General features: G+C 41.3%; 3 protein-coding genes and 1 long non-coding RNA gene across 6 annotated transcripts; all 4 read left to right on the top strand.

The window, feature by feature from the left end:
* The first annotated feature begins 1,568 nt into the window (after positions 1-1,568).
* LOC132110019 (stress-70 protein, mitochondrial-like) lies at positions 1,569-13,421 on the top strand. Of its 2 annotated transcripts, XM_059516575.1 has the most exons (18): positions 1,569-1,815; positions 2,689-2,738; positions 2,811-2,898; positions 5,673-5,854; positions 6,181-6,305; positions 6,384-6,457; positions 6,534-6,640; positions 6,833-6,995; positions 7,535-7,627; positions 9,531-9,740; positions 9,965-10,192; positions 10,271-10,375; positions 10,453-10,570; positions 10,858-10,952; positions 11,026-11,118; positions 11,198-11,338; positions 12,696-12,727; positions 12,764-13,421. In XM_059516575.1, the coding sequence occupies exons 1-18, from the start codon at positions 1,744-1,746 to the stop codon at positions 12,837-12,839; spliced, it is 2,052 nt and encodes a 683-aa protein (XP_059372558.1). In that variant the 5' UTR covers positions 1,569-1,743; the 3' UTR covers positions 12,840-13,421. The 2 variants fall into 2 exon arrangements, with proteins under 2 accessions (XP_059372558.1, XP_059372557.1); XM_059516574.1 differs by having other exon boundaries at positions 12,696-13,421.
* Positions 13,422-14,522: 1,101 nt separating this feature from the next.
* On the top strand, positions 14,523-18,922 carry rhogd (ras homolog gene family, member Gd). 2 transcript variants are annotated; one of them, XM_059516576.1, is made up of 3 exons: positions 14,523-14,639; positions 15,257-15,389; positions 17,927-18,921. In XM_059516576.1, the coding sequence occupies exon 3, from the start codon at positions 17,951-17,953 to the stop codon at positions 18,524-18,526; it is 576 nt and encodes a 191-aa protein (XP_059372559.1). In that variant the 5' UTR covers positions 14,523-14,639; positions 15,257-15,389; positions 17,927-17,950; the 3' UTR covers positions 18,527-18,921. The 2 variants fall into 2 exon arrangements, with proteins under 2 accessions (XP_059372559.1, XP_059372560.1); XM_059516577.1 differs by lacking the exon at positions 15,257-15,389 and having other exon boundaries at positions 14,543-14,639; positions 17,927-18,922.
* A 914-nt stretch (positions 18,923-19,836) lies between these two features.
* LOC132110231 (uncharacterized) lies at positions 19,837-20,287 on the top strand. Its single transcript, XR_009424625.1, has 2 exons — positions 19,837-19,981; positions 20,024-20,287. It is a non-coding gene; the product is annotated as an uncharacterized LOC132110231 (long non-coding RNA).
* Positions 20,288-25,155: 4,868 nt separating this feature from the next.
* Positions 25,156-26,498, top strand: kctd12b (potassium channel tetramerisation domain containing 12b). The gene is made up of 2 exons (XM_059516573.1): positions 25,156-25,310; positions 25,603-26,498. The coding sequence occupies exon 2, from the start codon at positions 25,614-25,616 to the stop codon at positions 26,436-26,438; it is 825 nt and encodes a 274-aa protein (XP_059372556.1). The 5' UTR covers positions 25,156-25,310; positions 25,603-25,613; the 3' UTR covers positions 26,439-26,498.
* Positions 26,499-26,856: the final 358 nt, after the last annotated feature.

Raw genomic sequence — 26,856 nt, 5'->3', positions numbered from 1 at the left:
GCTCTTTTTGTTGTTTTTGATTGCTTCCACTGTCCTCATTTGTAAATCGCTTGTAAATGTGTGTGTGTGTATATATATATATATATATATAATCCATATACCTATCTATTATAACAATACACATGTATATATACATATATTTATTGTATTATTCAGTTTTTTACACTAAACAATATTTACATACACATACACTATATTTCTACAATATATACCTATTTATTATATTACAGTATATATAGTACACATTATCTTTATACAGCATTATATATATATATATATATATATATATATATATATATACACACACACACACACTATATTTATACAATGTATACCTATCTATTATACTACAGTACACATGTATATACTATATCTTTAGATTTTTATTGTTTTTTGTGTTGTGTATTATGGAATTATAATAACATATATGTACAAGGAAACACTGTCTTAGTTTTGTCTGTTGATCAGAGGTATGAATACAGAACAGAGTGTGAAATTCTGTTTGCTCCAACTGCTTCCGTACATCTTCTATCTCCCTTTTTAACTCCTCGTTTTCATGTAGAACCATGTCCACAGCTGCAGCTTCGGGAACTGAACAGTAATCGTGTCTAGTCCTCTCCACATCAAAGTCCATTATCTTCTTGGTCTACGTCCGAGTCAGGATCAGGGGTCAGCGGTCTCTCTCGACGTTGCCAAACTCTCCTGTTACCGGCTGCTCCTGGTAATGGTCCCACTCATTACCAACAGTGTAGGGAAAACACCTTTTTTTTCAGACAAGCCCCTTCCATAAAGTCATCAGGTCTGAAATGAACGCTACACTACTTTGTGTTTTTGTTGACTTGGAAGTCATCTCTCCTGATCTGAACGAGCCACTTTTTTCTGAGATCCTCTTCTCTCCATAAATAAATGTGCTCAATGCGATCAAAGGCTTTCTCTTAATCTAATGATATTAGCCCATAATCTAGATTTAGTCTCTTAGAGACATCAAGAAGATCACGAATCAGAAAAACATAATCAAAAATCGACCTCCTGGGGACGCAGTATGTCTGGTCAGGATGAATTACCTGGTCCATAGCCTCTACCAATCGATTTTATTCAACAATAAAATTTCAATACATAATTATACATAATGTGAAAAATTATAAACTACCATATATAAACAATAGCCTATATTAACACATAAAACATGAAGCCCCCAAAGTAGAGCTTATTAAATAACATTCAATAACATTATTTAATTAATGATAATAATAAAATATATTTTATTTTGTAGTACCTGAAACACAATGTAATAATAATAACAATTGCATGAGAGCGCTATCTGATGTAATAACTACCAAAGATTTTAGTATGATCCCTCCAGGATTGCACTCTTTGATGTCCACATACATGCTTTATTTGAATTTTGCCTCTCAAATATTATTTATTCCTATATTTTTCTCAGATTAATATAATAATAATAGCATAATACACAGTGAATAATTGCATTAAAAAACACTGCTATTTAAAAAGAAAGCGGAATGTTGTATTCTGTTCAGGCGCTCCGTGAGCTGCTATGGGGTCCTTCGGAACAACATGTGGTGTTGGATAATTCTAGAAGAGTGTCAGAAAGACTTCAGTTCTAGCGCTACTGACAGCACAGGGTCTGAGTTTGGCCACTAGAGCTCATTTAATTACCTCTAAGTGTCTAAACAAGAGCTGTCACTCAGCGTTCATCTGAATTTAGTGATACATAAGTCAGAGATGTTGTCAGCGGTGAGGAGTGTGTCGCGCGCTCAGAGGTCCTGCAGCGGTGTGTCTGATCTCATCCAGAAGGTGAGAGACTACTACACTAACTATTACTGAGTGCCCTTAAACAGTGCAGAGATCAGAGCAGTGGGTTTACTAGCAGGATCTGCGTGTGTGTGTGTGTGTGTGTGTGTGTGTGTGTGTGTGTGTCTCAGTGACCTTCATCAAGTGTCCTGAAGATCTGAGGAGCATCTCTGTATCTGTGTCTGTCTGATGAACGAGTTATTCATGAGTGTGATACTTACAGACTGCATTTTTTAAGCGATGTCGTCATCACAGCCAATTATTGTGACCCACGTGTTTCTGTTTGCGTCAACATGGCTTTAAGTTAATCCTCATGGTCAGAATTAACTGTGTCCTGGAGAATAACACAGTCTGGGGTGTGTAGAAATGGAACACAATACACTGTATGGGACAGCATGATAAATTTCTCTTTTATGCGAAAAATCATTTGGATGTTAAGTAAAGAACACGTTCCATGAAGATATTTAGTAAATTTCTTACTGTATATATACATAAACTTAGTTTTTGATTAGTAATATGCATTGCTAAGAACTTTACAGATGTTTAAACTTTAAAGATGATTTTCTCAATATTTAGATTGTTTTACGCCCTCAGATTCCAGATTTTCAAATAGTTGTATCTGAGACAAATATTGTCATCCTAGCAAACCACACATCAATGGAGAGATGATTTATTTAATAAAAATGACCCTTATGGTTTTGTGATCCTGGGTCTCAGTTCTGTCATTTTGCAGTGTAAAGTTATTCAGTGCACAGCTCGTATAGCCTTTACCCTCTTAGTATATTGCACATTGCTGCTGTTTTTCCTCACATAAAAAAAAAAAACATTTTGCAATTTTTATATTCTAATGACAGGTTTCTGAATGTGTGTTTTCAGGTGTGTTGGAGTGGGCCGAGTCTCCAGACGGCGTGCAGACGGTGTTATGCGTGAGTATGAGCTCTGTTCAGAGCGTCTGCTGATGATGGAAGGCTGTGTTTTGAGCTGTGATGGTGTTTCAGGTCCGAGACTATCCGAGGAGCGGTCATCGGCATTGACCTGGGGACCACCAACTCCTGCGTGGCTGTGATGGAGGGCAAACAAGCCAAGGTCAGCCCTAACTCCTGCTGCTCACAACTAGAGGGTTAAACCTAACCTGGTGAAAGAATGAACGTGTTCCGGATACACAAAATACAGCAGTCAACATCTGAAGTGTTTGTTCACTGCTTATTTATACTGAACACTTGAAAGGATTTCGCATTTGCTTTATTTTTGCAGTTCGTTTAAAATCTCCTGATCAGAGCTTTTTGCTCACAGTTTTTTTTTGACAACTTATTCTCCCCAAACTGGCAACCACTCTACATTAAGAAGAAAGTGCTGATATTCTGAAAACACAGGCAAACATTTTGAGATCTCCATTGAGATATTCTGCTCTAATAATTGTCGCACAGTTAAAAGTTGCATGGTTTGCTGGCAGATTTAGTCACAGCAAACAGCAGAAAGACAATACTGCGGCGACTAAATCTGCCAGCAAAGAAAGCATGCAGCGGTCTGTTGAGTTCTGTTTTTGTGACAGTGCTTTAATTCTGAGGAAAGGTAAAATAATGAAGCAGCCCTAGAAACTTTATTATTGCGGGTGGGTTATTTCTGTCTGGAGTGGAGCTCAGACTGGTGTTCAGTGACGGTGTTCAGACTGGTGTTCAGTGACGGTGTTCAGACTGGTGTTCAGTGACGGTGTTCAGACTGGTGTTCAGTGATGGTGTTCAGTGACGGTGTTCAGACTGGTGTTCAGTGACGGTGTTCAGACTGGTGTTCAGTGATGGTGTTCAGTGACTGTGTTCAGACTGGTGTTCAGTGGCGGTGTTCAGACTGGTGTTCAGACTGGTGTTCAGTGACGGTGTTCAGACTGGTGTTCAGTGACGGTGTTCAAACTGGTGTTCAGTGGCGGTGTCCAGACTGGTGTTCAGTGACTGTGTTCAGTGACGGTGTTCAGACTGGTGTTCAGACTGGTGTTCAGTGACGGTGTTCAGACTGGTGTTCAGTGACGGTGTTCAGACTGGTGTTCAGTGACGGTGTTCAGACTGGTGTTCAGTGACGGTGTTCAGACCGGTGTTCAGTGACGGTGTTCAGACCGGTGTTCAGTGGTGGTGTCCAGACTGGTGTTCAGTGGTGGTGTCCAGACTGATGTTCAGTGACGGTGTTCAGACTGGTGTTCAGTGGCGGTGTTCAGACTGGTGTTCAGACTGGTTTTCAGTGACGGTGTTCAGACTGGTGTTCAGTGACGGTGTTCAGACTGGTGTTCAGTGACGGTGTTCAGACTGGTGTTCAGTGACGGTGTTCAGACTGGTGTTCAGTGATCAGACTGGTGTTCAGTGACGGTGTTCAGACTGGTGTTCAGACTGGGGTTTAGTGACGGTGTTCAGTGACTGTGTTCAGACTGGTGTTCAGTGACGGTGTTCAGTGACGGTGTTCAGACTGGTGTTCAGACTGGTGTTCAGTGACGGTGTTCAGACTGGTTTTCAGTGACGGTGTTCAGACTGGTGTTCAGTGACGGTGTTCAGACTGGTGTTCAGTGACGGTCTTCAGACTGGTGTTAAGTGACGGTGTTCAGACTGGTGTTCAGTGACTGTGTTCAGACTGATGTTCAGTGACGGTGTCCAGACTGGTGTTCAGTGACGGTGTCCAGACTGGTGTTCAGTGACGGTGTCCAGACTGGTGTTCAGTGGCGGTGCTCAGACTGGTGTTCAGTGGCGGTGTTCAGACTGGTGTTCAGTGGCGGTGTTCAGACTGGTGTTCAGTGACGGTGTTCAGACTGGTGTTCAGTGACGGTGTTCAGACTGGTGTTCAGTGACGGTGTTCAGTGACGGTGTTCAGTGACTGTGTTCAGACTGGTGTTCAGTGACTGTGTTCAGACTGGTGTCCAGTGACGGTGTTCAGACTGGTGTTCAGTGACGGTGTTCAGACTGGTGTTCAGTGTTCAGACTGGTGTTCAGTGACGGTGTTCAAACTGGGGTTCAGTGACGGTGTTCAGACTGATGTTCAGACTGGGGTTTAGTGACATGTTCAGACTGGTGTTCAGACTGGGGTTCAGACTGGGGTTTAGTGACGTGTTCAGACTGGTGTTCAGACTGGTGTTCAGACTGGTGTTCAGTGACGGTGTTCAGACTGGTGTTCAGTGACGGTGTTCAGACTGGTGTTCAGTGACGGTGTTCAGACTGGTGTTCAGTGACGGTGTTCAGACTGGTGTTTAGTGACTGTGTTCAGACTGGTGTTCAGTGACTGTGTTCAGACTGGTGTTCAGTGACGGTGTTCAGACTAATGTTCAGACTGGTGTTCAGTGACTGTGTTCAGACTGGTGTTCAGTGACTGTGTACAGACTGGTGTTCAGTGACGGTGTTCAGACTGGTGTTCAGTGACGGTGTTCAGACTGGTGTTCAGTGACGGTGTTCAGACTGGTGTTCAGTGACAATTTTTAATTTAATTTAATTTAAAATGTAATTTTTAATTCAGTGACTGTGTTCAGACTGGTGTTCAATGACGGTGTTCAGACTGGTGTTCAGTGACCATTTTTAATTTAATTTAATTTCAAATGTAATTTTTAATTCAGTGACTGTGTTCAGACTGGTGTTCAGTGACGGTGTTCAGACTGGTGTTCAGTGACGGTGTTAAGTGACTGTGTTCAGACTGGTGTTCAGTGACTGTGTTCAGACTGGTGTTCAGTGACAATATTTAATTTATTTTCAAATGTAATTTTTAATTCAGTGACTGTGTTCAGTGACTGTGTTCAGACTGGTGTTCAGTGACAGTGTTCAGTGATGGTGTTCAGTGACGGTGTTAAGTGACTGTGTTCAGACTGGTGTTCAGTGATGGTGTGCTGGTGGCAGGTGCTGGAGAACGCAGAGGGAGCGAGGACCACGCCGTCAGTCGTGGCCTTCACAGCGGACGGAGAGAGACTCGTGGGAATGCCAGCCAAACGCCAGGCCGTCACCAACCCCAACAACACACTCTACGCCACCAAACGCCTGATCGGACGCCGCTACGACGACCCCGAAGTCCAGAAAGATCTGTGAGACTTTTGTTTTTATAGTTCAGCTAGCCGAAATGGTTTGAAGTCAGTCATTTCTATCTTTTGCTGTAGTGTCAGAAATATCGGTTTACATTTCCAAACACTCATTTGGCCATTAATGGTAATAATGCAGTGAGATTCACACAGAGATGTGATCTGATCATCATCAGTCTGTCTGGAGTGACCTGTAAAAATAATGTTTGGAAATGTAAACCCACTACAGCGAAAGATAGAAATATGAAATTGCTTCAAACCAGTTTTATCTGCTGAGTACACTAGAGTTCGCTGTACATGTGTATATTTCTGAATTGTGCGGTGATTGACAGGAAGAACGTGCCGTATAAGATCGTGCGAGCGTCTAACGGAGACGCCTGGCTGGAGGCGCAGGGTAAACTGTACTCGCCCAGTCAGGCCGGAGCCTTTGTCCTCATGAAGATGAAGGAGACCGCAGGTCAGTCCTCCTGCTGAGACACACACACACACACACACACACACAGCGCTCCATCACAGCACTGTTTGTGTGTTTCAGAGAGCTACCTGGGTCACGCGGTGAAGAACGCTGTTATCACTGTGCCTGCGTACTTCAACGACTCTCAGAGACAGGTGACCTCACGCTTCACACAGCTCTGATTCATGCTGCGTGTGAACTGACCGTCTCTAGTGTCTGCTGTGTTTACAGGCCACCAAAGACGCCGGACAGATCGCAGGTCTGAATGTGCTGCGTGTCATTAACGAGCCCACGGCTGCTGCTTTAGCCTACGGGCTGGACAAGACCCAGGACAAGATGTAAGCCTCACGTTCTCCTCCTTCATTACTTGATCATATGTGTGTCCCAGCATCTCTATATCATCACACACTCACACGGGGCCTGTGTCTTTAAATCATCCTGATTCATTCATCCACTGACACGTCTCTTTGGATGTTGTTATTTGTCATTGATCTGCTCTCTGATATGGTGCTCCTGATAACTCTTCCCAGAATTGCGGTGTATGATCTCGGCGGGGGCACGTTTGATATCTCTGTCCTGGAGATCCAGAAGGGTGTGTTCGAGGTGAAGTCCACTAATGGAGACACGTTCTTGGGCGGAGAAGACTTCGACCAGCATCTCCTCACACATATAGTGAAGGAGTTCAAGAGAGAGGTGTGTGTCCATCACTGAGATCAGCCCATGACCGCTGCTGGTGATTCATTATACATTCATTATAAATATGGTGATTAGACTCATGAAACAAACCCACATCTGTTCTGAAAGTTAATATTCTTCACCAAAATGCATCACACTGTAAAATCTGGACAGGTTACATTTTGCAAACACAACTAAAGTCACATTTTACCACGTGAGCTCAAACACAGCAGTGAAGAGAGAAATATCACATATTACATAATAGTAGAATAGATTAATAATAAAAGGCTGAGTTTGCACAGATTTGCGTAAATGGATCATTGATGCTTTCATAATTGAACTCTTATAATAGAATGTAGTAGTGGGTTGTTTTCAGGTAGAGTAGCAAGCACAACAGATATCTGGTTAATTTTATGACTGATCTGAATTCTGCTTAATTCTAATGATCTGTTGGATTAGCTGGTCTTGAAAGGCAGGAGTGGAGGGTCATGTGACTGCTCTGTGTCTAGCAGTGATGTGTGTGTGTGTGTGTGTGTGTGTGTGTGTGTGTGCTTCAGTCCGGCGTGGATCTGACTAAAGACAGCATGGCTCTGCAGCGGGTGCGAGAGGCAGCAGAGAAGGCCAAGTGTGAGCTGTCTTCCTCTCTGCAGGTGAGACACCACAAACACACACTCACATTTACACCAGATCTTCTGAATCTGATTTAATGGAACAAATTCATGGGAAATATATTACTTTTGCTTAGGGCTATAATATCAACATTTTAAGATACAGTATGAAGTCCTAGATACACTTTGAGAGTTCACAGTTCAGAGCTCGAACCCATGTTTCTTAACTGAGAAACAGTGAAGCGACTCGTAGCTGAACTTTAAAGAGGACTCGACCCTCTTTTTATTTGATATATTCTGTTTCAGTATAAATTACATTCACACTGGGGTTTGAGGAAGGCAAACATATCAGAATGTATTAGTAATAACAACACTGACGGTAATAGCCATATTAGAGATGAATTTGGACTGTGTTTACACCCCTCGCTGTCATCTATTCATGCTGCACTATAAGCTTTTATTCTGAAGGAAACAGACTTACAAAAACACACCTCGCTACAAATCTAGTCAATTTTAAGTACATTTTGTAAATATATTTTAAAAACTACACTTTTTGCCCAGAAGACCCATATGTGACCACGATAATATTGAGACGTGCCATCAGGATACTGAGGATATCGTTACAAAATAAGACAACGGGAGACCGGTCCAGCTCTGAGATCCTGAAAGCATCAGATCATGGGCTGCTTTAACACAATCACATGATTATATGATTACATCACAGCATTAGCATTTTAATGTGAACAAAATAGCTTTTATGAGATTAATAAATTTCACAGGAGTGCCCTGGCCATGAAAGAAATTCAGTGCCGTTAAAACAATCCATGCACGAAATAAAAGTGAAGATGGAGTATTTTGTAGTTTTAGTAATTGTTTAAAATCATTTAGCATGTTAAGAATCATGTTTCTTTATCAGGAGCGTTCACAGCCCTGTTCGTTACGGTGTTAAGTCTTGTCAAGCCGTATAATAAAGTTTGTTTGAGGAACAGGATTTAAAGGGATAGTCCACCCCAAAAAATTAGAACTTTTTTGAAAACGAACGGAAAAAAACTTCCTTAATCTTTGAAGAAAAAGTGTAATATGTTTGAAACTTAAAGATTCTGACATCTGCCATTTCATTTTTATGCAAATAAAACTGTAATTCTCAATAATCCTGTCTGTCACTGAAGATCTCAGTTTATAGAGAGATGTTTCTTCTGAACGCACCTCGTCTATATACGCAGTTTTACACGCACACATCAGGATTTATTAAAAAGTAAACTAGGATTGCTTGGCGCATGACAGTTCAGTTCTAAATAACAAAACTCATTGTCTGACCAAATACTTGTGTGTGTGTGTGTGTGTGAAGAATAAAGATCTGTCTTTGGTGTCTGATGGCTGTGGAACATACAGTATTGTGACAAACACCGTTGTATTTAAAAGAGAGAATCCGAAGGAAACTAAGATGTGTGGGTTTTATTTTAAAATGTTTTTCTCGTTGATGTGGTGAGTCAGACTGCCAAGAAAAACCACCTCTCTTTCCATTAAAATATGTTTACCTTATAAGTAAAAATGCATACGTTTAATTTGTTTAAAAAAAAATGTAAATACTATTTGGCCGGTGGAAAAGATCGAGAGCAATTCTGAAAACTCTCTGAAATTTTTTTTTTTTTTTTTTGTAAGGACACAGGATGGCAATATGATGTCTCAAAGCATTTATAGTCTGTATCTCGCACTGTCCTGATGTGTTGGACCCTTAACTGTGTTCAGCATGGTGTCATGGATGAATCTGCATTAGAATGACACTCGGGTGAAGTTATGTGTAGTAAATCTAGGTGTTGTTATCATCGTATGGTGATGTCTGTGAGAGATGGGGACTGGACTGGGGTATAGAGGGCTATGTGCAGGTTTCTATCATATAGCAGCTGGAGATGATATCACAGTGTGGTAACATCTGTGCACACAGACGGACATCAACCTGCCGTACCTGACGATGGACGCCTCTGGCCCCAAACACCTGAACATGAAGCTGAGCCGCTCTCAGTTCGAGGGCATCGTGGGGGATTTGATCCGCAGGACCGTGGCTCCCTGTCAGAAGGCCATGCAGGACGCAGAGGTCTCCAAGAGTGACATCGGAGAAGTGCTGCTGGTGGGAGGAATGAGCCGCATGCCCAAGGTGAGCTGGGAGAGAAACCACAAGTGCATCGTTATATTAGATCTGTGCATCAGCTCTTAAAGGGCCAGCGCTCTAATAATACCTGCTGCTGTCTTTAAGCTCTTCAAACAACAAAACACAGTTTTAACAAAGATGAGTCTATATTTAATTTCCATGCAGTGTTAATACGACGGACCGTGTTTTATTTGTACTCTCGTTGTGTTGTTTTCTTTCTCTGTCCTCAGGTGCAGCAGACGGTGCAGGATCTGTTCGGTCGTGCTCCCAGTAAGTCTGTGAACCCTGACGAAGCCGTGGCCATCGGAGCGGCCATCCAGGGAGGCGTTCTGGCCGGAGACGTGACCGACGTGCTGCTGCTGGACGTCACTCCTCTGTCTCTGGGCATCGAGACCCTGGGAGGAGTCTTCACCAAACTCATCAGCAGAAACACCACCATCCCCACCAAGAAGAGCCAGGTGTGCTGATGCCCTCTGACCTCGTCCTGGTGTTCCTCCGCTCTGCTGTGATCTCACCTGTGCTGATGTGCTCCTCAGGTGTTCTCCACCGCTGCTGATGGACAGACTCAAGTGGAGATCAAGGTGTGTCAGGGGGAGCGAGAGATGGCCACGGACAACAAGCTCCTGGGACAGTTCACCCTGGTGTGTGACACACACACACACGTCAGCAGAGCTCTAGATCAGGACGGTTTTCTCATGTGTTTGTGTGCTCTGAACAGGTGGGCATCCCTCCGGCTCCTCGAGGTGTTCCTCAGATTGAAGTCACCTTTGATATCGATGCTAACGGGATCGTGCACGTCTCAGCTAAAGACAAGGGCACTGGCAGAGAACAGCAGAGTGAGTCCACACACACACACACACACACACACACCAGTGATGCAAAGAAATCCAATTAATCTTTCACTGAAATTGAACTGCTTGCTCCACTTCTGGAGCGACTTTGACCCGGGTTATTAGTGGTGTTGGTTAATGTTTACCAGTTCTCGAATAAAAGATATGTTTATGTATATGTGTGTGTGTGTCTAATTATCAAACACATCGTATGGTTGATGTATATTTGTAGCTCTATGCCCAGCTCTTCCCAAACCTTGACCTGGTGTGTTGTTTTCTGCGTGGTCTTCCAGTTGTCATCCAGTCCTCCGGTGGCCTCAGCAAAGACGACATCGAGAACATGATCAAGAACGCGGAGAAGTATGCCGAGGAGGACCGCAGGAGGAAGGTGGGTCTCTAGTGAAGCTGGACACACTCAGACCGGTCTGATCTGATCTAAAGCGGCTGGTCTTGTTTCACAGGATCGTGTGGAGGCGGTCAACATGGCCGAGGGCATCGTTCACGACACCGAGTCGAAGATGGAGGAGTTTAAGGAGCAGCTGCCGGCGGATGAGGTGTGACTGCGATCTGACGGCCGTCTGAAGAGCTCTTCTGGAGCAGAGTAACGTCTCTCATCTCTCTCTCTGTCTGCAGTGTGATAAACTGAAGGAGGAGATCACTAAAGTACGAGAGCTGCTCTCGAGGAAGGACACTGAGACGGGAGAAAACATCAAGCAAGCAGCCACAAACCTGCAGCAGGCCTCGCTCAAACTCTTCGAGATGGCTTACAAGAAGGTCTGATCTCTCTCTCTCTCTCTCTCTCTCTCTATCTGTCTCTGTCTCTCTCTCTCTCTATCTGTCTCTCTGTCTGTCTCTCTCTGTCTCTCTATCTGTCTCTGTCTCTCTCTATCTGTCTCTGTCTCTGTCTATCTGTCTCTGTCTCTCTCTATATGTCTCTCTCTATATGTCTGTCTCTGTCTCTCTGTCTCTGTCTCTCTCTATCTGTCTCTCTCTATCTGTCTCTCTCTCGTTCTCTTTCTCTTTCTCTTTCTCTCTCTCTCTCTCTCTCTCTCTCTTATATTGAAGAAATTTAGATTCATTGTTTGTTAATCAAACATTTGCCTTTTACTGATAAACAGTTTGACTGTATATGTTAGCCAGCCATTAAAAACCATTTTACCCACTCCACAGTGCACCAAACGCAAATCAATTATAACACTAGACTATCGATGCAAATGTCCGTTGAGAGAATAATGTTAGAAATCAAACTTACCTTTCATCTCAATGATCCTAAAGGAACTAGTTTCTCAGCCGCTGCTCCGGTTAGTAATGATCAGTGTGCCAGCGGCAGGTAAATACACTTGCGTCATGTGTGGACCGGCTCACTCGGTTGCCTAGGTAATCAATATCACTCCGCTGCTGCTGTCGACAAGGCTTATGATTACAGAGAACAAATTATAACTAATGCAATGTGATGAAAGGTAAGTTTGATTTCTAACATTATTCTCTCAACGGACATTTGCATCGATAGTCTAGTGTTATAATTGATTTGTGTTTGGTGCACTGTGGAGCGGTTAAAACTGTTTTTAATGGCTGGCTAACATATACCCATTGACTCGCGCTAGCCTAGCATCGGCTATCTATCCAAATATAAAGACTGGATAATTTAAAAAAAAAAATGTCTCCACTAATGAATAACAACCAGGCTGACTTAAAAATGAGGTCCGATGTCAAAAATCCCGAACCACCCCTTTAAATTAATAATAATAATAATAATAATAACATTTTCAATTAAATTGACTTGGAAGAGCTTTATTTTTGGTAAAATGTAGTAATAATAATAATCATTAATTATAAAATTAAATCTAATAAGAAAAATAATATTATTCAAACAGTATTATTTTTAATAATAATATTTTTTGAATAAATTGGCTGTTTTTCAATCATTGGCCTGTTTTGGAAGAGCATTAGATATTTTAAAATATTATTATTATTATTATTATTATTATTATTATTCATAATGTTAACAGTGATCAGGTTTGGTATGTAGATTGTCTGAGTGTTAGCTGAAATACTGTCTTTCACACTTGATGTATTCCATTGTTTTTGTGCAGCTCTGTAATTATGATAATAATGTGTTTGTGTTTGTCAGATGGCGTCTGAGAGGGAAGGTGGCTCCGGCTCTGGCTCCGGCTCTGGCTCCGGCTCTGGCTCCGGCTCCGGCTCCGGCTCCGGCTCCAGCTCCAGCTCCAGCTCCGGGGGAGAGACCGGAGAGAAGAAGGAGGGCCAGCAGTGAAGCACAGCGCTGGAGTGAGTCTGGACTGAGTGGAGAGTGTTTCTCTGAGCAGCCCCTCTCTCACACACACACACACACACACACACACACGTGTTTCTGGCAGCACAGGCTCCTCAGAAGTTCAGACAGAGTTACTGAGTCTGCTGAAGATGAAGAAGTGTGTTTGATTTGTCATCCGGGGTTTAAGGTGATCATAGACACGACTCCAGTCATCCAGACACTCATTCCTGCCTGGTATCTTTGATAAAGATGTGATTTAATGCTTTGATTTGGGACTGAATGAGGCTGTCTGTAAGTATTTATAATATCAGGACACCAATGTTTTATGTTGAAATGTCATAGTATCTGTTCTGTCTGTGGGTTGAGCTGAGAGAAAAATATCTGATGTGGAGTTAATAGTTCAGTGTATTTGTCATATTATCCCTGTTATAATTTGCTGATCATACCAGCGTTGTGAATCAGGAGCGCATGTGTCTCCAGGACAGACTGAACACTGTTGAAGCAGACGTACAGACGGACCTTTACTGGAGTCTTCTGCTTGTTTTGTTAAATCAGTGATGTTGTGTGTGTGTGTGTGTGTGTGTGTCTCAGCAGGAGGACTGACCTGCAGTCTCCTTCATCTGTGTCTGTAACCACAGGAGCTCTGAACAAACACTGAGCTCCGAGGAAACTGACTGTTTATGAAGAAATTGAATGATTTAATAGGTTTAAAGAAAGAAATATTGCAATGCAGTCTTTTATAAATAAAATATTTTGAACTTGAAATGTTGAATGTTACTTTTTGTAATACTACAGTTGTACTTTTAAAATGATCTATTTTTTATCATCTAATTTTGTGATGCTCTTCACTTGAGTTGACTCTCATGGTGAATGCATGTCCACAGACAGATGGTAATGTAGTAATGTGACCCTGACACACACTGCTCCAGATCAACATGATGAACTGAGACACTGAACTACATAAGCTCGCTTCCTCCAAAGGATGATTAAAAACAAACACTTAAAAAGGGGAATTGTGACTGTCTCACAATTTGACACTTTTTTTCTTTTTTTTCACAAGTCGGTCATAATTTTTTATCTATTTGTTTATCAATTTATGTACGCATTCAGCAGAATAAAAAAGGTAATTGCTTTTTATTTCACAATCCTGAGTTTATATCTCTCAAGTGTGAGAATATATTTATTTTTTTCGCGAGTTTATATCACTTTCATTCTCAGAATAGCGAGTATATATCTAGCAATTATTTGTATTTATTTATATATTTTACTCGGAGTTATAAGTTGGGAAAAATAATTGTAAGATAGACAATCGCTATTATATATATATATATATATATATATATATATATATATATATATATATTATTTTATTTTTATCCGAAGGCAGAAACTATAGAAAGCTGTGCTATGGTGCTGCGCTTCACTCTTAAACACTTGCACTGAATATGTTTTCATTGATGAGAGCATTATATATATATATATATATATAAAGACATTATTAATCTGATTTCTTGAAAACTATTCCAATTAGTCCTATTAGATCTTGTAATATTGCCTAATTTACATACTGTAAGGGGTCAGTTCACCCGCTCATTTGTACAGAATGTCGTATACGTAAACCTTAATTATTCCTAACAAGGTTTCAAGATTAAAATAAAAATGAATAAATCTATCGCCGAGTTTTGACCTTTTATTTTGAAACGCGTTAGCTGCGTCTTCCGCGAGGTCACGGTGTCCGCGGTCACGCGCACGCACGGTGTTAAGCGCTAGGCGGAGAGGCGCGTGAGGACTTCAGAGCTGGTGAGAACTTCTTCAAACTCGTTTCATAAGTTTAATAATCATGTTATGGCATACATGAAAACTCGTGTTAGTTCTGAGGTTCACTTGTTGTGTGAAACATGTAATGGGTGTGAAAAATAATAATAATACAGGAAATACTTGTCATTGGGCGCGCGCAGCAACTCCATATCAACTGATCCTGAGCGCGTGAACGCGAGGCGTCTAAACTACACTGATGTTATTATTATTATTAAATGAAAACTTCAGTAGTGAAACTAAATACAGTATTGCGCGTAATGATAATAAGAAGAGTAGTTCCAGTGAAGTGTTCACACTCGTGAGTTATTGTTTGTGCTGTAAATGAAAGAGTCGTGTGAAGAGTAGAGACACAATCTCACATAAACCTGTTTCCAGAGTTAATCAAGTGTTCAAACCATTGACACGTCGTTCATGACGTGTGCTTCTGTTGTCATTAAAGTACTTAATGATCTATACGACTTGTTAGCGAACTTCAGAAATGTTTGATCGCTAATCCAGCGGCTAGCATTAGCAGCTTCCGGTCTGTCTGTCAGATTGTGACACTTGACTCACCTGAGAGTAAATCTGATCAGTTTCACAGATCCGGGTTCTGATTCCAGATTGAGACGGGGTTTCTACCGGAAACAGAAATCAGTTATATCTCGGAGTTCATCAAGACCGAACTATGATCGCAGCATCAGTGGAGATCCTGTAAACACTCATCCAGAATCACTTTCTCCTGAGAAACACAAGGTCAGTTTGATTCAAATCATTTAATTCTTCATAATAATGCTCAAACGCAGTTAGAACTGACTACAGCTCTTACAACAGTTCTCCCTCGTTTCTGCCTGGAAAAACATACTTATTCAGTTTATTGTTCGTAGGAAATTAATGTTTAATTTAGCTTAATGCTTAATTTAATTTAGTTTAATAAGCTTTCGGAACATTGTGATAATTTCCTTAACCCTCGTGTTGTGTTCATGTCATTTTGACCCAGAGAGGAGTTTCTTTTCCTGAAATTGCTGGTTAATGTTCATCACATCAGACTAGAGCACACTGACTTTACTCACAGAGGATATTAAAATGACCATGATGAATAAATCTCTCATTATGCTGTATTATTGTGAAATTCTCGATTCAATCTTTTTGTCAACTCGAATAAGGTGAATAAGCTTTATTGAACTTTTGTCATTTAAAAAAGGAGGCTTGTGTTCAAACAGCTCCAGAAAGAAACACAAAACCTGTGCTAATTGAAAGAAAAGGAGGTGACAAAGATTTAATCCAGAATATCATAATAATATAGCATAAAGAGAGATTTACTGCCATTATTAAAGGTTTTTTGACCTGGATAATCTCTTACATCTAGTTTCTGATGAGAGTTCAGGAGTCAGAGCTCAGCGAAGCCCCAGAGTCTCAGCGATGACTCATCTGAACACCTCTGATTGGCCGCTGCATTCATAAACTCAACATAATCCTGTGTGATTGGTTAAAAACATGAAAACAGAAATATAATGGATATTTATATCCATTCAAATAAGCCAGATAGTATTACTAGTCTAATAATAATAACAATAATAATAATTGTCTTGCTATGGTCAAAGGTAATATCTCTGACGATCATTGATACATGAAACTATCATTGATGGTAGTCAACAGTTTCATCATAACAATAACTATAGTAACTCTTCTGGTAGAAACGGTGGATTTAGACTTTAGTTCAGCTCAAGCACAAGATATCAGTGTCCCTGCAGCACAGAAGCAGTCATCACTGTCACAGACGTATATTTGTAGCAATAGACAACAATGCATTGTATGGGTCACAATTATACATTTCTCTTTTATGCCAAATATCATTAGGATATTGAGTAAAGATCATGTTCCACAAATATAATCAGTAAATTTCTTTCCGTAAATATATCAAAACTTAATTTTTGATTAGTAATATGAATTAGGGATGTAACAATCAAAATATCACGAAACGACAATACCGCGATATAAAGTCCACGATACGATATTTATTGCGATGTTTAAAAAAAATGAAAAATTGGAAAAAAAGTTAAAATATTTAATTAATTAATTATCAACTGCAAATGAAGAGCTTCATTCCATGATCTTAACTAAGAAAAGTCAAGTCAGAAAACAGTGCTGTCTAACGATTAATCACATCCAAAATAAAAACATTCACGGTTGGGCTCGATACATCACACTGGTTCAGTACGTGGTTATGTTGCAATGTTGGAAACATTTGAATGCGAGCCGATGGATGTCACACATAAGCAGCGTGCAAACTTTGCAGAAAGAGTTACGCCGGTGAACATCTTAATCTCAGTCAGCTCAATAAACAGAAAGTGAAAGTAAAAACAGTAATGATGGAGCTTTCTGCTTCTCTCAGACACGATCTACTTCAACATGCTATAGCTAGCGGTTTTCATGTATTCCCCTAATAACTCTAATAATAACAGTGTGAAAAAAATGAGAAGAAACATAGGCCTATTCTGTGTTAAATAGGTTGTTTTTGAAAGTTGGTGTTTGAAATAAAAGATTTTTATTTTGTAGATTTTTATTGATGACTGTAGTGGTAATATTTTAATTGTAGGCCTATTAATACTTGTATAATAGACCTTTTTTTAAATACCTTTTTTAAACATTTTAATTGAGGAGTAATTAGCATAATCTTTTGCAATCCTCGCAGCTCGTCAGTTATTTGGTAATTATTGTGGGGCAAATTAATTTTCATTTATTAATAAAAGTAGGCTAACTTCATAATAATAATAGGCCTAATATAAATGATACAGATTAATCAGTTTAAACTGAGAGTATTAATCTGTTATCTTTCTTTTCTTCGGTTAATGATTAAACAGTTAATATGAACATCACTAGTGTATCATTACACTCCTATTCATTATGTGTAGGCTATATATAAATACACATACATGCATTTATATATTTAAGAAAAATGTTATGTTTCTATATTAAATATTCATGTGTGTGTATTTGCATATACATCATAAATATACACAGTACACACGTATATTATGCAAACAAAAACTTTTATTTTAGATGAATATTTCATAGGTATATTATTTCTGCTTTACACTACAGCAGGGAATTTTTGTATTTATTTTTTGCTCCCTCAGATTCCAGATTTTCAAATAGTTGTATCTCAGACAGATATTGCTCTGTCCTAACAAACCACACATCAATGGAGAGTTGATCTACTCTGATGTCAGTCTCATGAGATGTGTGTGTGCAGGGTGCCGTGAGGCTCATTGTCCTGCTCTTGACCGCAGGTGCCGCTGCCGTGAGGACGCAGGATGCAGACCATTAAGTGTGTTGTGGTGGGCGACGGGGCGGTGGGGAAGACGTGCCTCCTCATCTCCTACACCACCAACGCCTTCCCCGAGGAGTACATCCCCACCGTGTTCGACAACTACAGCGCTCAGATGAGCGTGGACGGCCGTACGCTGAGCCTCAACCTGTGGGACACGGCGGGGCAGGAGGAGTACGACCGTCTGCGCACGCTCTCCTACCCACAGACCAACATCTTCATCATCTGCTTCTCCATCGGCAGCCCCTCGTCCTTCGCCAACGTGCGGCACAAGTGGCACCCGGAGGTGACCCACCACTGCCCCGGCGCTCCCATCCTGCTGGTGGGCACCAAGAGAGACCTGCGCTCGGACGCGGAGACGCTGAAGAAGCTGAAGGAGCAGGGCCTGGCTCCCACCTCGCACCAGCAGGGCGGCGCTCTGTCCAAGCAGATCGGAGCGGTCAAGTACCTGGAGTGCTCTGCGCTGCTGCAGGAGGGCGTGAGGGAGGTGTTCGTGGAGGCCGTGCGTGCCGTGCTCTACCCCGCTACCAAGAAAAACGGCAAGAAGTGTGTGCTCTTATAGTCGTGCGTGACGGAGATGAACTCGTGAACAAGCTGCACAGAGCCGTTCTCACGCTCTCGCTCTTTCTGATTGGGCTTCGCTGACTTCTTCATGTCTCTTTGTCTTGTAAATCTGTCTGTGGAAGTTGCTTGCTTTATTTGAGTTTTTATTGATCAATAACAGTTTGTTGCCAGTAGAGGTGTGATGATAAATCAATCCGATTCTGCATCGTGATTCTCTTCTGAATTGATTCTGATTGTTAGTTTTGAACAGCAGATGGCGCTGCATGCTTCAGAAACAGCCGTACTCCACTCACTTCCTGTTCCTCACGCACCACTTGAACTTAAAATAATCATTCAGAAAGGTCGAAAGGTTGAAGCGTATTACAAGAGTGTTCACAGTGTCATAAAAGAACGTTTCAGCACTTACTAGATGAAAGCACAAGCGCTCTTCTTCATGAGCGTTTGAGTGTGCGGTTAAAAACTAGAGTAGAGCGCCATCTGCTGTTAGAAACTCAGCTCATCCTGAAAGTCTCCGAATCGATCTATGAATGTATTTATGGTGTCAGCCCTAGTTTCTGGGTCCATTAGATACATCAGACTAGTGATGTCTGTGTGGAGCTTCTCCCTGTGCTCGTAGAGACATGTGCAATATAATGAAGACTGAACCAGGTCCACTCACAGACTTACGTTTGGAGATATCCCTGCCAAAGCTTCCATGTGCCTTCAGGATGATTTTCAACAGCAGTATTTCCATAGGGTGTGTAAAACAGATGGTGTGGGGTGCACTGTGTGAGTCTCATGTAGAAAACTGCAGGAAATATCTTAAACCAAAGTCAGAAAAGTATATAATTTCCATAAAGAAATTAAATCTTTTTTTTTTTTAATGCAGCCCCTCACAAAGAAAGTAACTTCTCCAGAAACAATTACAGATTTTTTATATTATTTTATACATATATATATATTAGTACTACAAATACTGTAATGCTGTACATTTCCAGTTACAAATGCCAAATGTCTTAATAGTCCAAAACTAGATATTTGTAATGCTGAATATATTTTCTTAGCTGTGATTTTGTGGTTGAATCATCCTGAGAATCGTGCCTCGTGTGCTGTTTTCTGAAGGGCTGTGTCCCGCTGCTAAACTAGTGTTGGTTCTGTTAGTTAGTGTGTTCATCCAGCCCCAGTCTAATGGTCCAGAGCACTCCCTGCCAGCATCTCACCTCATCTCAATATCCTTCTCTCACGTGCGTCAGCAGTTTAAGATTTTACAGCGCTAGCATGTGTGTGACTTAGCTTTCTGAACTGGAAGTCGTGGTTAAACATTCAAAACTGACATGTGTGGAAACCTGGGACTAGACAGCCAATGTTTTATAACTGCAGCTTTTTATTTTTTAATTGCCTTGTGTTTTTAACTTCTTGCTTTCTCTGAACTGTCTGCCAGACTTGACCAAAGAGTGCCTTTGGCTACACGGATGTTAACTGGACTGGTGTTTGTTCACCTGTGAGTCAATCACAGTGTTTCTGTTGTCGAATCATTCCTTCCTTTGAGTTCATTGCCAGACTGGATGTAAGAGAAGTGAATCTGTGCAGACGCTGACGTCAGGATCAGGTTTATGCGAGTGATTCTGTTTCGTCTGTGTGTCTATGGTGTGTGGTACTACATGTATACACTGGGAACTCCATTTTTTGTCCAAATTGCTTTTTTATAACCAAAATAAATTGTATAAATGAACTAACGGTGAGATGATTTTAAATTATGCCAAATAAAAGTTGAGACTCTTTGTCAGATGTGTGTGTGTTGTGTGTTTGGCTCTGTCCTGTGTCTCTGACTCCGAGCGGGACGATGCTGAAGAGCTGCACATCTCTTTCTTCAGATTGTTTCCGCTGTGCACGAGCCACAACAAAGAGCAGACGACTGCTGGCAGCTCCAGATCTCGAGAGCATGTGCAGGCCGCCTTCAGAGGTTTCACACTTCACACACGCTGCGTCTGCCTTTTATTCTCTTGTAGTTTGGGAAGTACATTCAAGTGATCTAAAGCTCTGAGAGGACGTTCACATTCATCCAGTCAGAGCTCAAGCGTTAGAGATGCTTGCTCTCAGTGAAAAAGAGTAACTAAACCAGTGAAATACACCTGACTCGCCAGCTAAACCTGCTTCATTCTACAGCAGGTGTCAACTCTGTGATGTCATTTCCTGTTTTCTTTCAAATGTATGGGAACAGCTTTGTGCAACAGGCATAAATAGCAAAACTTTTAAATATTAAAGCACTGCTAGATTATTATTATTATATATTGTTTATTTCACCCTTTGCGTGATCACAGAATTCTTAAATTACCTTAATATTCTTTAATGTGTGTATATGTATATATATACAGTAAATGTATATATAGTGCTTTTGAACTATTAATTTTGATTAATCTTATCCAATATAAAACTTTTTAACTAATATATGTGTGTACTGTGTATATTTATTGTGTATATATAAATACAGCACATGCATGTATATAATTAAGAAAAAATGTTTCTATGAATATAAATATGTACATATGTAAATATTTTAAATATATATGCTGTATGTGTGTGTCTTTATATGCATGTAATTAATATTCACAGTACACAAACACACATTATGTAAACAAACAGGTGTATTTTGTGTGTGATTACCTGTGTGACAGCACTGTGGTTCAATAGAAAGGCAGTATTCAGCAGTATTACTGGATGAACGATTGTCTTCTGTGGAGCTGCTTTATAGCCAGATCAGACTCATTCATAATTCATGAATACAGAGGTATTAAACTGAACTGAATAATGACACTGTCTTCTTATGCATTATATAAATCACTAAAAACAAAGGTGACTGAAACACATCCACACCACTGAGACGTGTGTGAGGCTCCTGAAGGTTGTGCAGTTGTCTGTTTTGTTTTCCTCACAGCCGTCCAGATGGAAGACTTGTGTGTCATGTTTGAATTGTTGGAGGCTGCGTCTGACAGATGAATCTGACTCAATAATAACCCTGATGCAGAGCTGCTAGAGTCAACACAGCTGTCCACACTGCAGCACACACTATCAGTGTTACTCCACTTAATCCACTTACATGACACGTGACGTGTGTAAAAACAAACTGAATGTTTGCAGTGTATTCATAAGGCTCTCTTGCATTGTGTTGCTTGCTTTGTGAGTCGTGTCTTTATCTTTAGGACGGCTTTGTGGGCATCTGTGAGATCCGACTGGAGATTTGTGGAGTTATTTAGCAGTATTGCTAAACTTCCTTAATGATTACAATGTCCTGAGCCCGAGTCAGATTGACTTCCTTCCAAACCACATTTACACCCTACGTACACACCCTAATCAATTAACACATAAAACAGACCAAAAATGGAACAATATTTGCATGCTTTGTCGATTTCAAAAAGCATTTGATTCTATTTGGCACGACGGATTATATTAGTGCAATCCGAACTGGCAGCAAACATACAGAATTCTTCACCCAGAAAGGAGGAGTGCAGCAGGGCTGTAGTTTGAGTCCAACGCTGTTCAACATCTACATCAATGAGTTAGCGGTGCAGTTGGCACAGTCTACAGCCCCTGGACTCTCTCTACAAGACAAGAACATCAAGCTCTTGCTGTACGCAGATGATCTGGTGCTGCTGTCCTCCACCCCACAGGGACTACAGCAGCAGCTGGAGATCGAGACTGCACTGTCAGAAATACATGTCCATACCAGACCTCTACTTCAACAAATTCACCACGCTAGGACACATTTCTCAATACTTAGGTCACTTTTGTAAAACTCTTCACACAGTTCTCCTAACCAACTTTCAGCTTGGCAAAGCAGTTCATTTCACATTCAGAATGCTCTACAACTACCAAAACACTTTCTTCAGGTCTCAAATCAGCTCATTCTTCCAGAACACTAGCAAAGGATGACGGCCGACAGACACAGTTCACATATCATCATACACACAGGCACCAACGACTTGAGAAGGGAACAGGAGAGAGTTGGACAGCTGATCTGCAGAGTAGCAGAGAAGGCTACAGAGATCTACCCCAACACAAAGATCACCACTCAAACACTGAATTCCAGAAGAGCATCAAAGAGATGGATACTATAATCCTACAGAAGACATGGAGCAGGGCAGACACACAAGGGAGCAAATACATCAACAACAAACTGACTGTTATTAATAACACATTCTCCCATATCCACAGAGATAACCGTGATCACATAGTAAATAAGAATGGGAAAGACCTCCTGCAGCTCTGTCGAAGCCTGGGTCTGTATATCATCAACGGTAGGTTACGAGGAGACACTTTAGGGAGATTCATGTTTTGCTCACCTCTTGGGAATAGCACAGTTGACTATATGATAACAGACATAGATCCTTCATCTCTCAGATCATTCACTGTTAGAGAACTAACCCCTCTGTCCGATCACTGTCAAATCACTGTGTATCTCAAAAAGACTGAAAATAACATTAACACAAAGCCCAGTAAACTGTACAACATCAGAAAACCATACAGATGTGCTGAAAAGAGCGCTGAAGAATATCAGAAAGCACTTAGCAGCCAAAAAATACAAGCACTGATAGATAACTTTCTAAATAACATCTATGCTCACACCAATGAAGGTGTCGATCTTGCGGTCAAAGATTTAAATTACATATTTGAAAAATCAGCAAAACAATCCAAATTGAAAACAAAATCTGGAAAAAATCTAATACCCAAAAATGACAAAAATTGGTTTGATCAGGACTGCCAAACTACTCGCAAAAAACTGAGAACACTGTCAAATCAGAAACACAGAGATCCAAATAATACAGAGATCCGGCTTCTTTACTGTGCAACACTAAAACAATACAAACATACACATGCACAATACACCCAAAACCGACTCACAATAATTGAGAAGTCGGTGAACACAAACCAGTTTTGGAATAACTGGAACAATCTGAAAAAAACTGATCATGAAGAATTGGCAATCCAAAATGTAGAAATATGGGAAAGTCATTTCCAAACACTGTTTAATAAAGTACAAACAGACACAAACTGTAAACAAAACCAAACAATCAACCAATTGGGAAAACTAGAATTAGCAATCAAAGATAACCAAAACCCATTAGATTTCCCAATAACTGATAAAGAACTTAAAGAAAATATCAAAAACCTCAAAAAAGCATCTGGACCTGATGGGATATTAAATGAAATGATAAAACACACAAGCAGTAAATTTCAATTGGCCATTCTAAAACTATTCAATGAGATTCTAAGTGTAGGTCACTTCCCTGATGACCCAGATCCAGAGCTTCAGTCCTGATGCTTCACTAACATCTACTGTTGCTCTGAATCACATCAGAATCAATCAGATTACTGCACTAATCAAACAGAATTACAAACCCAAACAGATCAACAGTCAAATGCGATGCTATCTGACTCTAAAGTGTAAGTACAGTATGGCAGAGTATCTGTACACAGTGTCAGATCAGAAACTGAGAAGCACGCTGACCAGATACAGACTCAGCGGACACAAGCTGATGATAGAGACGGGCAGACACAGAAAAACATGGCTGCCAGCGGAGCAGAGACTGTGTTCACAATGTGATCTGAATCAGATGGATACAGAAGTGCACTTCCTAACAGAATGCCCCAAATACACGGACACACGGACAGTGTTCTGTGATTAAATACAGCAGATCCATCAGACATTTAAAACTCTTCCAAAGCAGGAGAAACTGGCGTATCTGTTCGGAGAACACAAGAACTGCTGTGTGTTTGCTGCTCAATATGTGTCTGCCTGTCATGATGTTAGAGAAAACACTCAACCTGCCCTGACCTGATGTTTCCAGCACATGTAGATTATGTTATGCCATATTACTGTATTGTATTACTTAGATGTACATTTTAACTCTGTAAATCTAATACCATATTCTATTTTATTTTATTTCTAACTTATACATTCACATACACTAATTCACTTTGCACTACATGGTTAATACTTTTAATATATTTTATTATTACTATTATTCTTTTTCTGTCTGTAAATACATATGTGCACTATTTGTAAGCAGCCCAGCTGCAACTGCTTTGGAAATACACATGTACAGTTTTTTCATGTCAATAAAGCACACCTAAATTGAAATTGAAATTGAAATTGAGTGTGTGTGTGTGTGTGTGTGTGAGAGAGAGAGAGAGAGAGAGAGAGAGAGTGTGTGTGTGTGTGTGTGTGTGTGTGTGAGAGAGAGAGAGAGAGAGAGAGAGAGAGAGAGAGAGTGATTCTGAAACATCAGATTATAGTTTTTTTATCCACTAGATGTCAGTGTTACATTCTATTTTAATATTTTTTTTAACTCGATTTTATGGGTAGGCTACTTTCTAAACCTAGCAATCTGAATGTTGTTTAGGAAATTCATTGTTGAAAATCATGTAACAGAAATAAACGCCAAAACATGCAACCAACTGAATAAGACAGTAACAACAATAATTATGTTAAAAGTAGATAAATAATGAGATTGACAGTAAAACATATATATATATATATATATATACTTAGTGCAGAAACGAATTTCATGAAGTATGTGCTGACGGCGCGGGGGCGGGGTTAGCGCCGATGACGTCGCAGCGCAGGGGCGTGGAATATTATGGTCCTGTTCCAGAGCGCTCGGTGAGAGAAAGAGAAAGAGCGAGAGCAATCACATCATGACGCTTTATCATACACATCTATTTCCCCAACTGACGCTGTCGTGATAACATCGGACATTTACTGACAGACGGCTCTTTAGATGGCTCCGTAGGTACTACTAACGGTAGGTTTATGTGAATTGGACGTTCTCTAAATGTTTGGGACCTTCAATAAAGGACACATGAAAGGGACATCATCTGAAAACTCAGTTTTTGTTTGGCAGCGTTTGACACCAGTGAGCTTCTCTGAGCCACGTGTGCTAATTTACATGCTTAAAACTCATTACTGACGGATTATTATGCGTAAATCGTGTGAACTGGACACTTCTGACTCCACAATCTTGATATTTTATACTCGGGTGTAAATTTCAGTTCCTATATTGACCTTTTTAAAAAAAAAAAAAATCTTTCTCCAAGTATTCTGAAACATGGCTTTACCTGACAATGCTATTAGCCGTCCTGTCGAGGACCTGTCCTTCCCTGAAATCATTGAGCTGAACGTGGGGGGTCAGGTGTATATCACACGCGTCTCGACTCTGACCAGCGTGCCGGACTCGCTCCTGTGGGAGATGTTCAGTCAGAAGAGCACCAGCAGCCTGGCGCGAGACACCAAAGGTCGCTTCTTCGTGGACCGAGACGGATTCCTGTTCCGTTATATTCTGGACTACATGCGAGACGGTCAGCTGGTGCTCCCGGAGCACTTCCCCGAGCGAGGCCGTCTGCAGCGAGAGGCCGAGTTCTTCAACCTCCCCGAGCTGGTGAAGCTGCTGGCCCCCAAGCTCACGAAGCAGAGCTCTCTGGGGGACGAGGGCTGTCAGAGCGACCCCGAGGATCCCTCGCCCGGGGCCGACGTCGCCCGCAGCCTCGGGGCCGCTCCCTGCTCCAGCGACGGAAAGTGCTCCGGCTTCATCACCATCGGCTACCGGGGCTCCTACACGCTCGGCCGAGACAGCCAAACAGACGCCAAGTTCAGACGCGTGGCTCGGATCATGGTGTGTGGGAAGACCTCTCTCGCTAAGGAGGTTTTCGGGGAAACGCTGAACGAGAGTCGCGACCCCGATCGCCCTCCAGAGCGCTACACGGCACGCTTTTACCTAAAGTTTACTTTCCTGGAGCAGGCTTTTGACCGGTTGGCGGATGCCGGCTTCCACATGGTGGCCTGTAACTCCACAGGGACCTGCGCCTTCGCTCACGAGCAGACTGACGACAAAATCTGGACCAGCTACACCGAATACGTATTCTTCCGTGAGTGATCTTAACCCCTGCCTCCCGAGCCAGAGATCATGTAGAAGCTTCTAGATCACGTCCATCAGACCTTCCCTCATCAGAGCCCTTAATGCGCTCCAGTGACCTGTCCTCCCTCCAAACCATCCCTGTTGATCTTCCCCTCACCGAGAGACTGCCTTCCCCTTCTCTCAGCTCCTGAGAAGCGCAGCGTTGTGCCGTTGTTGATGTGTTTTGTCGAGCTAACACTTGTTAGAGTGAACTGCTAAACTAGGCTTGAGCCATTTGAAAGGGCTTCTCTTATGACACTCAAATGATAAAGCTTTTGAGTTGTTCATGTTGCGAAATAGAGATGTAATAGATTTAAATCATTTGGGTCATTATGAACCCTTTAAAAGGGGCCAAAGGAAAGAGAATCCATCTTTATGGATAGATGCAGTCACTGAG

The sequence above is a fragment of the Carassius carassius genome, chromosome 29 (assembly GCF_963082965.1).
Source record: "Carassius carassius chromosome 29, fCarCar2.1, whole genome shotgun sequence".
Taxonomy (NCBI): Eukaryota; Metazoa; Chordata; class Actinopteri; order Cypriniformes; family Cyprinidae; genus Carassius; species Carassius carassius.
This window is presented reverse-complemented; position numbering and strand designations above follow the sequence as displayed.

What these genes read in the sequence shown, in the direction of transcription:
- LOC132110019 (XM_059516574.1), top strand. Translation starts at nt 1,744, where the DNA reads ATGTTGTCAGCGGTGAGGAGTGTGTCGCGCGCTCAGAGGTCCTGCAGC. An exon ending in GCGTGCAGACGGTGTTATGC is followed by an intron (nt 2,739 to 2,810) that starts GTGAGTATGAGC and finishes ATGGTGTTTCAG; the next exon opens with GTCCGAGACTATCCGAGGAG. An exon ending in GACAAGACCCAGGACAAGAT is followed by an intron (nt 6,641 to 6,832) that starts GTAAGCCTCACG and finishes AACTCTTCCCAG; the next exon opens with AATTGCGGTGTATGATCTCG.
- rhogd (XM_059516577.1), top strand. Translation starts at nt 17,951, where the DNA reads ATGCAGACCATTAAGTGTGTTGTGGTGGGCGACGGGGCGGTGGGGAAG.
- kctd12b (XM_059516573.1), top strand. Translation starts at nt 25,614, where the DNA reads ATGGCTTTACCTGACAATGCTATTAGCCGTCCTGTCGAGGACCTGTCC.